The 12,869-nt window shown below is 44.4% G+C and overlaps 1 protein-coding gene across 16 annotated transcripts in view; it reads right to left on the bottom strand.

The window, feature by feature from the left end:
* The window catches only part of mbnl1 (muscleblind-like splicing regulator 1), a 93,587-nt gene that overhangs the window by 51,605 nt on the left and 29,113 nt on the right, over positions 1–12,869 (bottom strand). For 14 of the 16 annotated variants that reach the window (XM_029724843.1, XM_029724845.1, XM_029724849.1 and 11 more), the window contains one exon: positions 8,813–9,650. In XM_029724843.1, coding sequence (XP_029580703.1) covers positions 8,813–8,989 — 177 coding nt within the window. In that variant the 5' untranslated portion in view covers positions 8,990–9,650. Of the gene's footprint in view, positions 1–8,812; positions 9,651–9,844; positions 9,966–10,036; positions 10,137–12,869 lie in introns of those variants that run through there. The other 2 variants (XM_029724842.1, XM_029724846.1) reach the window with 2 other exon arrangements.

Here is a 12,869-nt window from a genome sequence, read left to right as displayed (position 1 = left end):
AGCAGAGTGGGAAATTCAAAGTTACTTTCGTAACCCCGGTTCTCTGATAATATAACCTTGGTGACTGGGCATAGGCGACGCGCTCCCTTCATAAAATGACACAACAGACAATGTTTTTTCCCTACTCTGTTATTGTCAAAGCCTATAAAGCAGGCCGAGATAGCGGCTAAATAGCCCTGAACCCTTCCCTTACAATTTCCGCGGCCCAATCCACCACATCCGCCGATATCGTCCTTCTGCGGGGAAAGGTGACAGAGCTAGAGCGGTGTTTGTAAGACCATGAAACATAACAAAAATAGGTCTTCTCACAAAAGAAGTGTCCGAACGGTTTGGCCTACAAACTATTATGACACCTCTGTGAACACCCACAAGCCTCACAAGACTCGTCTGAAGGTCCCAGGTACCAGTTAAAAAAATGAATGGAGGTGTATATGGAGATGGGGGGGGGGCAGCATCATGTTGTAGTGCAGGAGGGACTGGTGCACTTCACAAAATGAGGCGGAAAAATGATGTGGATATATTGAAGCAACATCTCAAGACATCAGTCAGGAAGTTAAAGCTTGGTTGCAAATGGGTCTTCCAAATAGACGATGACTCCAAGCATACTTCCAAAGTTGTGACAAAATGGCTTAAGGACAACAAAGTCAAGTCAAGGTATTGGAGTGGCCATCACAAAGCCCTGACCTAAATCCTATAGAAGATTTGTGTGCAGGACTGAAAAAGCGTGTGCGAGCAAGGAGGCCTACACACCTGACTCAGTTACACCAGCTCTGTCGGGAGGAATGGGCCAAAATTTACCCAACTTATTGTGGGAAGCTTGTGGAAGGCTACCCAAAACGTATGACCCAAGTTAAACAATTTCTGACCCACTGGGAATGTGATGAAAGAAATAAAAGCTGAAATAAATCATTCTCTCTACTATTATTCTGACATTTCACATTCTTAAAATAAAGTGGTGATCCTAACTGACCTAAGACAGGGTATTTTTACGAGGATTAAATGTCAGGAACTGTGATAAACTGTGTTTAAATATATTTGGCTAAGGTGTATGTAAACTTCCGACTTCAACTGTATGTTAGTAGAACCCCACTCCCCCTGGCTTAGACAGCATTTAGACTCAGTGGATTATAACCTTCCCTCTGTCCAAAAGGTCCTGCAAGAAGCATAAAACCTTGGATACGGAGCATTGGTAAGGAATTATCTGTTTTAGGTCACACCAGTTGTTTCTATACAGTCAGCATGTAGAAGGGGCTCTGTCTCTCTGGATAGTGGCAAGCCTGTCCCATTCAGATTCATCCTCCCATGGGCCAGTCCCAGAGGATCATGGTTTCTGGGTAATGGTGGGAAATCTCTCAGTTCGCTTGGGTCAGAAGATCCCTGCGTGACGGAAGCTGCCAGGGCTCATTGTAAAGCAGGAGAGTGATCGCCGCTAACCAGAGCCTTAGGCATAAAGTAGAGTGGGGTGTATGAGGCATAGAGTGACTAGAGTGGGGAGTATGAGGCTTAGAGGACGAAAAGTGTAGAGCAGCACCCTCAGTGTGTCAGCCCGTCTATCCGCAGTGGTTTGTTTCCTGCTAGCGCAAAGAACAGCGGGCAGTGTGCGTGTTTGTGCATGCAAAGAGATCTATGGTGGCTCGACCGTATCTGATTGACTAGAGGTCTTCACGGGTCCAAAAAGTTAGACCCGTTCCAAAATGGACATGTGGCTTTCCCACCCGGACCCAATATGCATGAATAAAAAATAAAAAAACTGAGATCTGTTCCGAATGAACCTGAGGACAACCCGAGGACAGTCAGACCTGTTTCTGTAAAGACTGTAGGAACAACAGACCCAAACAGACACGTGCCCGTTCGGATCCGAGAGACCTGTTGACCTGTTCAGATCCGAGGGTAGAAAAAGAGAGCGAGAAAGAAACCTCAATAAACATGGGATATTGGCCAAATGAAACACATTTACCTTAACGAAACACATTTGTCCTTAAAAACAGCCTAGAACAAAAACATTTCACAACTATTCCTTGTGTTTCGATGTGTAGCATTTGCAAAACTGTATAGCCTATTTTACAACTGTCAGAGATCTGAGGACTAAATGCATCAGGGCATAGCATGCATAGGCCTATAGGCTTAGGAATCCACTGTATGACATTAATATTTAAAATACATTTATTTGGCCACAGAGGATTAATAGCTTCTAAAAAATAGCTGTAGATTAAGTTTTATCACAAGCACATAGGCCTACAGTTGGGAAGACTGTAATTTGGGCAGCATGTGCACCAAATATAGAACAGCTTGTTGCATTGTGGCCATAGACATATAATCCATAGAAGGGTTTTAGAACCAATTTAACTGTTAAACTCATGGGTACGCTACGCTTGGTTGCCAATCTTGACTTCAATGGGAACTACCATCTATGGATTATACTTCTATGGTTCTTTGTGGCTGTCAGTTTGCCTCTCTCGCACTCTCTCTCTTCGCTCTCACTCTCCACAGTAGCAGATGCACGTAAAGGTGAGTGTCCGGAACCAGTTCCAGATGGACCTGCCCGGCTTAAGCTATAGGTATACATTTTATTGAGTTGCAATTGGCTGCAAACTTGGAGATGGTCTCCAATCCCCGTATACGGGATTCCCTCTGGACAAAAAGTCCGCTCCTACATACAGGTAACTGGCAAAATAAAGGAAACACTTGAGTAAATGAGGAATACAAAGTATATTGAAAGCAGGTGTTTCCACACAGGTGTGGTTCCTGAGTTAATTAAGCAATTGACATCCCATCATGCTTAAAAATTCCCAACTGCCAATTATTTTGTCTACCATGACTAGAAGATGAGATCTCAATGACTTTGAAAGAGGGGTCTCAAAGGAACATAGGGGGTTTAAAGTGTGTGTCTCTCTCAGTCACCAGATCTCAACCCAATTTACCACTTATGATGGGACATTCTGGAGCGGTGCTTGAGACAGCATAACGCCCTAGTAGTCCTTTCCTGCAGTCAAATGACCTAGTGGCCTCATGTATGGAATGTTATTCAAATCCGGTGTTTCTATGTCAAACAGTTTGTTATATTTCAGTCTTCTGTGATGTAAATAATGTGTAATATTAGGATGCAAACTCAAAGTTGAATACATTTCCACTCTATATCTGACATGGTACAGGTGTCTTCTTTTATGTAAACCCATAATTGTGTGTGAGGTGTATACTTTTGCTTCAAAGTGATTTGTTTAAGACTACGAAGAAGCACTCTGTGTGGCCTTTATTTAGCCCACTGCAGTAAAATGAAGACACAGATTAATCTTAACAGTTAGTCTGTGTAGATGCAGAGAGTCTGTATAGATGCAGACAGCAAAATGCTGTAGGGCATGGGAAGAGGATAGATAGATGGCATCCTGCTCGGTTTGTCTATTGAGACCGGAGGGAGAGTGAACATGTTGACTTCCAACCCTGGCTGGAACCTGAAAAGGCGCAGAGGGGCTGTCGAGCAACCAGGAAGTATTGGGAGTGGAAGCCGCGATGGCTCTCTGCCGCTGGTATTGCTCTGATTGCCCCTTTGCTCAATAGAGAAGAGATTTCCCTGCTCTTGCGGCGAGTCACCCATAAATTAGATGATTCTCACTCACCAATGATGTGGAGTCACTGGGATTTGGGGACAGTGCTCGGTGGAGAATTACAATTTGTCTTCCTGCCTAGGCTGCTTGAGAAAGACCTGCGGGAAGAGCTGTGGCACTGAGGACACTTAGGGGTTGAGTGAGCCCCCTCAATCTTCCCTGTGAGCGCATGCATAGGAATGAAGCTGCAAGGGGGGTAGGGTTATAGGAGCACAGATGTGCCTCTCCCCCATTGTGATGGGGTATCTGTGTTCCATCCGAGAGGGGACAGGCCAGGACACGGCGTGAACTGTTGGCGGCCCCTCTCTGCTGCTGGGGACAGACCCTTAGGTCGGTCACCACTTTTTTCCGCCAGGGGAATCACCAGGCAGGACCTCGATGCAGCCACAGCAAGGGACCGTTTCCCCTACTGTCTGCCTCTGTCCTGAGACTGCGGGTTTGCAGCATACTACGTCGCTGGTCGCTCAGTTAGCATTGGCACTAGCAAACCGCCCTCTCCCTGCTGCCAAATCTTGGCTCGTAGAGTGGCAACCTGGTCTCCCCCGGTACCCGGGTCTGCGGGGCAGGTGGTGGCAAGGTTAGCCTTGACGGCATAGCTGACCTGGTTTTTGAGTCTCTTGTAAGTAAACACAAAAATGACTGAACGTTATGTGAACTATGCAAGATAGCTAAGCTAGCGGTGTGCTAGCTGAGGTAGGCCGCATGAGCACTTTGCCTAGCATTAGTACAGCCAGCCTTGCCGCGTTAGCTAGACTGTTTTAGGCCGTCTCGTGGACCGGATCACCACATTGTGGGACTGATTCAGTTAGTAGGCACAAAGCAACTTAATGCTAGGTAAACTAAATACGAGAGCTAACCTAGCAATCGCTAGATAGTGGATAGCTAGCTACAGGTCGCCGTGAGGGCTTGTAGCGTAGCTTAAGCTAGCACGGGCCAGTACTTGGTGAAACCTTACAAAACTTCCAGCACTCGTTCGAGAGCTGACTGAGTATGTTTGATTCCCATGGGGTACGGGGGCCCATAATAATGCCGGGAGAAAAGTATTGCTAACCGGTTTATACATGTGCTAGCACCGCGTTAGCTGAAGAAAACCACATGAATAGCGTTGCTTCCATCTTGAGAGTCTCTTTTGACCATAGCACGGTGAGGTAAAACCGGTCAGTTAAGCCAATGAAACGAGTGAACATTAGATGTACTAAACGAGACAGTAAGCTGGCAATTACTCCATTGATGGAAAAGCCAGTAACAACCAGCTTCCCAGCATCATCAAGCCGCCAGCACAAGAACGAGGGGGTTGAGTGCCTGCCTCAGGTGGAGTAGCAGTGGCTATAATTTGTTGAACCAGGATGTCAGGTTGTGCCACAGTCAAGCCACTGTTACCCTTCCTATGTCCCTAATTTGTGGAAAATGACCTGCTAACACAGTAGTGCCTGCCATGAATTAGCCTTGACAGGTGTGTTAGCTTATTAGATACCTTGTGTCTAATGACTAGCTGAAGTGAACACTGTGTATAAACACTATAGCCGTGGTGGGCTAGTGACGCTAGCTAGCAGCCAGCTCGTAGGCTAAGGTTGTTATAGCTAGCGCAGTGCTAGCCGAATGGAACCATGTGGGTATTCGTCTTAGGGTAGAAAATCTCCCATGACCGTAATGCTGAGGGGCTAAACCAGTCATTCTAGTTAACACAAACAAGTGAACGTAGGTTGTACTACACGAGGGAGCTGGCAATGCTTCCGTCCGGGCAGGTAAGGAACTTGTTCCGGGTTAGGGAAATTGTTCTGAGTTAGCTAGCAATGCTTATGCTACCGTCTGTGCAGGTAGGGATGCTAGTGTGGTTAGCTTGCTTTCCAGTGAGCTAGCCAAGTTAGATTATGCCTTGCAGCAAGAGCTAACCAAGTCTTGATAGTTAGTCATGTGGCGCTAGCTACCACAAGAGACTTGAAAATATATTCTAAGTTGAAACTTTCATTTTGGTCAGTTCTTCAACACAAGGACAAAAGCTGGGGTCCTACATTTGGCAGCTTTAGCGGTTCGCCTGAGAACACTTAAGTAGGAAGACAGGGATCAAGTCGTTCTGAGGAGAGCTTCAGGAGCCTAGTGATCTTCAGCAAGGAAGAGAGGCGAGAATGACCAGAGGACGGGTGAGTGGCGCCTGATTCCTCGTTTACATTGTGAAGTATATCATTACACAGTACGTCAGTCTTGCTTCGCTACTGAATAGAAAAGTGTAGTGTTTGTAATGCAAGCTGGAGGAGAGCCTGTCTCTTGTCAGAGATCACATTTATTTTGGGAGATTGCAAAATATGACCTTTCATTCTAGACAGGATAAATATATTGTTTCAGGTGATAATAAAATATGTTTTGTTTAGTTACTTTTTTCTCAACCAGTTTCTCTAACTTTATAGCAAGTCAAGCTAGCTTGCTAAAAGTTAGGCTAGGTTGAAGATACCATTGTAGCTAGTGACCTCCACCTAAAAAACAAACAGCATTACCATCACAATAAACTTAAAACGGGAGGCAACAGTCATACAATATAATTGGCTAAACAGTCAATGTGTATTATTTGACATTACTATTAAAATAGTTCCACTTATGGGAATGGGTAATTGTTTACAAGTTGCTAGCTATTACATTTTACATTTTAGTAATTTAGCAGACGCTCTTATCCAGAGCGACTTACAGTAGTGAATGCATACATTTCATTTCATTTCATGCATTTATTTATTTATTTATTTATTTTTGTACTGGCCCTCCGTGGGACTCGAACCCACAACCCTGGCGTTGTAAACACCATGCTCTACCAACTGAGCATAAAGCCATCATCGAAAACCATATATTTTCATTTCTTCTGTGGTTTGGTAACTTCCTGTTCTTCAACGAACTCTGGCTGGACGGAAGACGATGAAAAGTTTGAAAAATGTGAAAGTATGTGGTGTCAGTCTCGCAACGGGAGCCTTCAACTGCAAGGAGGCGTTGCGTTTCCACTTTGATGTCCCCATTGAAATGCATGACATTCTGTGCAACGTAATGCGTAATGCTAACGTGAAACAGGCTTTATAAAGAGGGAGGGGCTCACCTCATTCGCCACTTTCCCTGTCTGTCTCCGACTAGGGTGACCACATGTCCCGCATTTTTGCCCTTTTTCCTGCGTCCCGCAACCAAACAATCATGTCCTGCATTTTATCAATAAATTCAAACACCTAAAAAAAAGTAGATTTGTCCCGTATTTCAATCAGACATTCCAACCTGTCTCTTGCAGTCACGTTGTGCTTATGAAAATATATACACTAAGTGTACAAAACATTAGGAACACCTTTCTAATATTGAGTTGCACCCCGTTTTGCCCTCAGAACAGCCTCAATTCGCCGGGGCATGGACTACAAGGTGTCAAAAGCGTTCCACAGTGATGCTGGCCCATGTTGACACCAATGCTTGATACACACAGGAAACTGTTGAGCGTGAAAAACCCAGCAGATTTTGACACACTCAAACCGGTGCGCCTGGCACTTACTACCATACCCCGTTCAAAGGCACTTTAATATTTTGTCAAGTCCATTCACCCGCTGAATGGCACACATACACAATCCATGTCTCAATTGTTTCAAGCATTACAAATCTTTCTTTAACCTGTCTCCTCCCCTTCATATACACTGATTGAAGTGGATTTAACAATAAGGGTGTCATAGCTTTCACCTGGATTCACCTGGTCAGTCTATGTCAGGGAAAGACACATCTCAAATTGTTGTTGAGATCTTATATTCTGTGCAGCGTAAGATGATACGTAGGCCAATGTCATAGGCCCATCATCAACCAATCACATTTCTCAGATATTTTGGGCCTAAATTCCAGCTAAACTTGGAGAGGACAGTTCTGCGTAACTACTTACAAAACATGTGCTTCTGACAAAGAGCTACAAGTAAGTAAATAGCCCTATTAGACTAAAAGATAGAAGGTAATTTCGTCAAACTATTCAGGCTCTCCATGCTCATTAGCTGCTTATTCAACATATTTGCTGCTACTTCACTCAATCTCGTTTTAAGTCTCAGTTTCTGACTGTTTTACATTCCCTGAAACCAACCAGATAAGTATCCTTGGCCAAATATTCCCATACTTTCATAAAACAACCACACGTTGTCTCTCGTTTCTGCATCACCAAATTTTTGAGCAGGGGTGCATTACGCCACTTCTCACGATAGTGCTCTTCTCACAATGGTGCTCATCTTTTAGTAAAGTTAGATCAAAGCTGAATCAACGTCTTGGAAGATCACATAATGATTCATTTGTATTTTACATAACAGAACCAAATATAATAGCATAGTATAACATTACCGTTACATCAAAAACACCACCTTCATAATACTGTAGTCAAAAATAAATTCTCATACGGTCAAAACTAAACAGCGCTCGCCACTAGGCAGAATTTGCTTAGATTGAAACAAAATATTCCTACAGGAAGACTATATAGTCTGCTAACACCATCTGCTCTAATTCGCTCACAAAAAAGTAATTCAAGAAGATCTAAATGCATATTCCCATGAAACTAATTGAGATCAAATGATTGCCATGCGATGCTGCCAACATGTTGTATTCATATAGGCTACACTGTCCCGTAAAAGCATCCTGTTGTCCCACATTTTGGTATTTTAAATGTGGTCACCCTATCTCCGACAGACATTGTGTGATTTGTTATTCATGGTAGCAATCTGCTTGGAGCCAATCCCAACGTGAGACATTGAAACGAGTATTGAATGAGAACCCCTCACTGTGGTAAAAAAAAAATCGTATTCATGACAATACACAATGTATGTTGGAGGTTGAGAGAATGTTTCGGTTTAAATAGTGCTGTTTGAAACCACACCATAAATATGGTGTTTTCATGTGCTCATTCAGTCAAAACCTTTCCCCGGCTTCGTACTCCTGTGGGTATGAGTTAACTTTTAAAACTGTGAGTTAATGTCTCTATGTTGTTGTGTCGGTTTGCATGTGTTTCTGTATTGTGTTGTGTTCTGTGTGGACCCCAGGAAGGGTAGCTGTTTCTCATGTATGCCTTACAACTAATCAGATTGAATAAAACAATAAACTCCCCAGGACCTCTCCTTTCTCTTAACCCCTGACCCCTTGATCATTCTGTATGCCAGACAATCAAATCACAACACCATATATGGCCGTAGCCCATAGCTCATCCTGTGTCGTATCACCTTTCTTCTTACCTTGAGGGAGTCGAAGCAGGCGATGACTCGTCCGTTCTCCACCTGGCAGCTCTTGGCCGGGTGGGCGAACTTACACTCCTGGTCGGAGCGTGAGCACGTGCCTCTCTGGAACTCCCGGCACACCTCCAGTGTCAGCCATTTTGTGTCCCGCATGTGCGCCATATTCATGTGCGCCATGGCGACAAAGACAGTCCAGGAAAATAATAGTAATCCGTCCGAATCGGGCTAAAGCGTGATGTGTGTGTCCTTTGGTTGGACACGGATAAGTCCCCTACAACTTATTCTTCTGAAAGATCCGAGTGAATGTATCAAGGCGATAGGTGAAATGTGGTGTAAAATTGTTGTGTGTGTGTTATTATATTCCTTAAAGCATTGAGAACACACTCAACAGACAATGATCTGAGCAGAGAATGACTCTACCACTTTTTGTCTCAACTTGTATCTCACCAACAATCCAGCATGTAACCCAGAGGGAAAGTTCACTCTTCAGATCCTTCTTTCCTGACTACAACAGTGCTGTAGGCTATGACTGAACGGAGATCAATGGAGATTAGAGATACTGCGGGGTCTGAAAGTGAGAGGCTGGGCCCAGAAGGAGAGAGGGGTAGGGTGTACGGGAGGGCAGGTGAAGGCTTAGGGCAGTAAGCCTGGTGATGATGGGGCTGGAGGCTGGAGCTGGTGCAGGTCTGGGCGTGGATTTTTTTAGGCCGTGACGAGGGGTGTGGTTGGTATCCTTGTTCTCGCGTTACCTTGGCAGCAAGCGAGGCAGGGGGGGGCGCAGAGCTTCTGCTCTAGAAGCGGATCGAAGCTGCAGCAGATGTCAGGGAAGGCACTTCCTCTGTAGAGAACGAGAGACAGGGAGGAGAAAGAGAGAGAGACATTAGCTTGGTGAGATATACTTCCACAGAATCGATTTAGAGTTGATTTATGCCTCCATTCATTCCTCAGTGGAAACTCCTAGAGCAGGATATAGTTATTTTCCAAGAGCACGCTACTTTCCCTTACTCATTCTCTTCACTCTCTAGAACCCACCTATGCAGCTGTGGGAACAGATAATGTGTAGAACTGTCAGCCATGCAAGGGTGTCTGCTAAAACAAATACAACTTTCACCCTCCGCACTCCCACAAACACACACACAGACCCACCACGCCATACCACACACAAACAGCATGTACAAAGCACTCTTTCAGTCGGAAAATCTAATCAAACCCCATATCACTTACAGTTGAGCACTGCACAACCAGACGTGGCAAATCTATTTAAAAGAGAAAGTAAGAGAGAAAGAGAGCGAAAGCAGCGGGAACTGGAGGGGAGGGTGGTAATTTCCCTTTCTCAGAAGCGGTGTGTGTGCGGGGACCAATGAGAGTGGGCGGAATTGCAGCAACATTCTGGGCCGAGTGCCAGGTGAATGGGAGGGGTGGAGCCAAGGCGAGGTCGACCTGGCTGACTGACTGCCACCAGAGAGAGAGAGAGAGAGGGAGGAGAACATGAGAGAGGGGTGAGGAGAACATGAGAGAGGAAGAGAAAAGGGTTAGTTAAAAAGTGAGCCACAGAGAGAGAGAGTGAGAGAAATGGAGGAATTAGAAAGTGAGAAAACGAAACCCAAAGCCAGAGAGAAAGAGATAAGCCCAGGCCAAGATAATCAGTTTCGCTGCCATGACAACTATCTTATTCCTGAAAGCAGACGATGATGATGAGTTTGTTTCTCTTGCACAATTTACCAAATTTCACAACCGATCAAATAAAATCTTGCTTCCTGAGAAAGAAAACCTACTCAAGCATGTCCAGAAAGATATCAGACCTCTACAATGAAACAAAATTAGACATGCCAAAAGTAATTATCATACCATCGCAGTGAATTACCACCAATTAATGAAGTGCTAGTTATAAGAACATAAAAAGAATAAAATCGCAGATTGAGATCACTGACCAAACAGTACCTATGATTACTTGTCAATTCCCTTTTCCCACTGCGTGTAGGTGTGACCATTGGTGAAAAGTAGGGCTGATCCCAATTTAGTCGACTGGTCGATTGTTTGGTCGATAGGCTGTTGATCGACTGAGATTTTCTTTTCAAGCAGTAGCAAATATATACAGTGGGGGAAAAAAAGTATTTGATCCCCTGCTGATTTTGTACGTTTGCCCACTTACAAAGAAATGATCAGTCTACAATTTTAATAGTAGGTTTATTTGAACAGTGAGAGACAGAATAACAACAAACAAATCCAGAAAAACGCATGTCAAAAATGTTATAAAATGATTTGCATTTTAATGAGGGAAATAAGTATTTGACCCCTCTGCAAAACATGACTTAGTACTTGGTGGCAAAACCCTTGTTGGCAATCACAGAGGTCAGACGTTTCTTGTAGTTGGCCACCAGGTTTGCACACATCTCAGGAGGGATTTTGTCCCACTCCTCTTTGCAGATCTTCTCTAAGTCATTAAGGTTTCGAGGCTGACGTTTGGCAACTCGAACCTTCAGCTCCCTCCACAGATTTTCTATGGGATTAAGGTCTGGAGACTGGCTAGGCCACTCCAGGACCTTAATGTGCTTCTTCTTGAGCCACTCCTTTGTTGCCTTGGCCGTGTGCTTTGGGTCATTGTCATGCTGGAATACCCATCCACGACCTATTTTCAATGCCCTGGCTGAGGGAAGGAGGTTCTCACCCAAGATTTGACGGTACATGGCCCCGTCCATCGTCCCTTTGATGCGGTGAAGTTGTCCTGTCCCCTTAGCAGAAAAACACCCCCAAAGCATAATGTTTCCACCTCCATGTTTGACGGTGGAGATGGTGTTCTTGGGGTTATAGGCAGCATTCCTCCTCCTCCAAAAAGTTGAGTTGATGTCAAAGAGCTCCATTTTGGTCTCATCTGACCACAACACTTTCACCAGTTGTCCTCTGAGTCATTCAGATGTTCATTGGCAGACTTCAGACGGGCGTGTATATGTATTCTTGAGCAGGGGGACCTTGCGGGCACTGCAGGATTTCAGTCCTTCACAGTGTTGTGTGTTACCAATTGTTTTCTTGGTGACTATGGTCCCAGCTGCCTTGAGATCATTGACAAGATCCTCCCGTGTAGTTCTGGGCTGATTCCTCACCGTTCTCATGATCATTGCAACTCCACGAGGTGAGATCTTGCATGGAGCCCCAGGCCGAGGCATATTGACAGTTCATTTGTGTTTCTTCCATTTGCAAATAATCGCACCAAATGTTGTCACCTTCTCACCAAGCTGCTTGGCGATGGTCTTGTAGCTCATTCCAGCCTTGTGTAGGTCTACAATCTTGTCCCTGACATCCTTGGAGAGCTCTTTGGTCTTGGCCATGGTGGAGAGTTTGGAATCTGATTGATTGATTGCTTCTGTGGACAGGTGTCTTTTTTACAGGTAACAAGCTGCGGTTAGGAGCACTCCCTTTAAGAGTGTGCTCCTAATCTCAGCTCGTTACCTGTATAAAAGACACCTGGGAGCCAGAAATCTTCTGATTGAGAGGGGGTCAAATACTTATTTCCCTCATTAAAATGCAAATCAATTTATAACATTTCTGACATGCGTTTTTCTGGATATTTTTGTTGTTATTCTGTCTCTCACTGTTCAAATAAACCTACCATTAAAATAATAGACTGATCATTTCTTTGTCAGTGGGCAAACGTACAAAATCAGCAGGGGATCAAATACTTTTTCCCCCCACTGTATCTATTTTTGAATGGCACACAAGACACCTGTCTGATTCGCACCCATCTCAGTGAACTAATCCACAATGCACGTCTCTCTCCAGAATACGCTCTCCCCTGCCAATTTGTGCACATTCATTGCTTCATAACTTCATTGCGTGAATTGTTTGCCTTGATTGTTAGTGTCTATCAATTCTCCATTACATACATCACCAGTAGTAGCCTATATTTACCATTAATTCCTATCATTTCTAATGCACAATGTTTGTTTGGTCATGGTCATTTCTGTTAATGCATTATATTATTATTACAGTATTTTACCGCTCTCATTGTCAGAGTGGACACGTAGTTTGCAGAGCGCACAACCTATGCTACACTTGTGAG

The sequence above is a fragment of the Salmo trutta genome, chromosome 31 (genome assembly GCF_901001165.1).
Source record: "Salmo trutta chromosome 31, fSalTru1.1, whole genome shotgun sequence".
Lineage (NCBI taxonomy): Eukaryota > Metazoa > Chordata > Actinopteri > Salmoniformes > Salmonidae > Salmo > Salmo trutta.
This window is presented reverse-complemented; position numbering and strand designations above follow the sequence as displayed.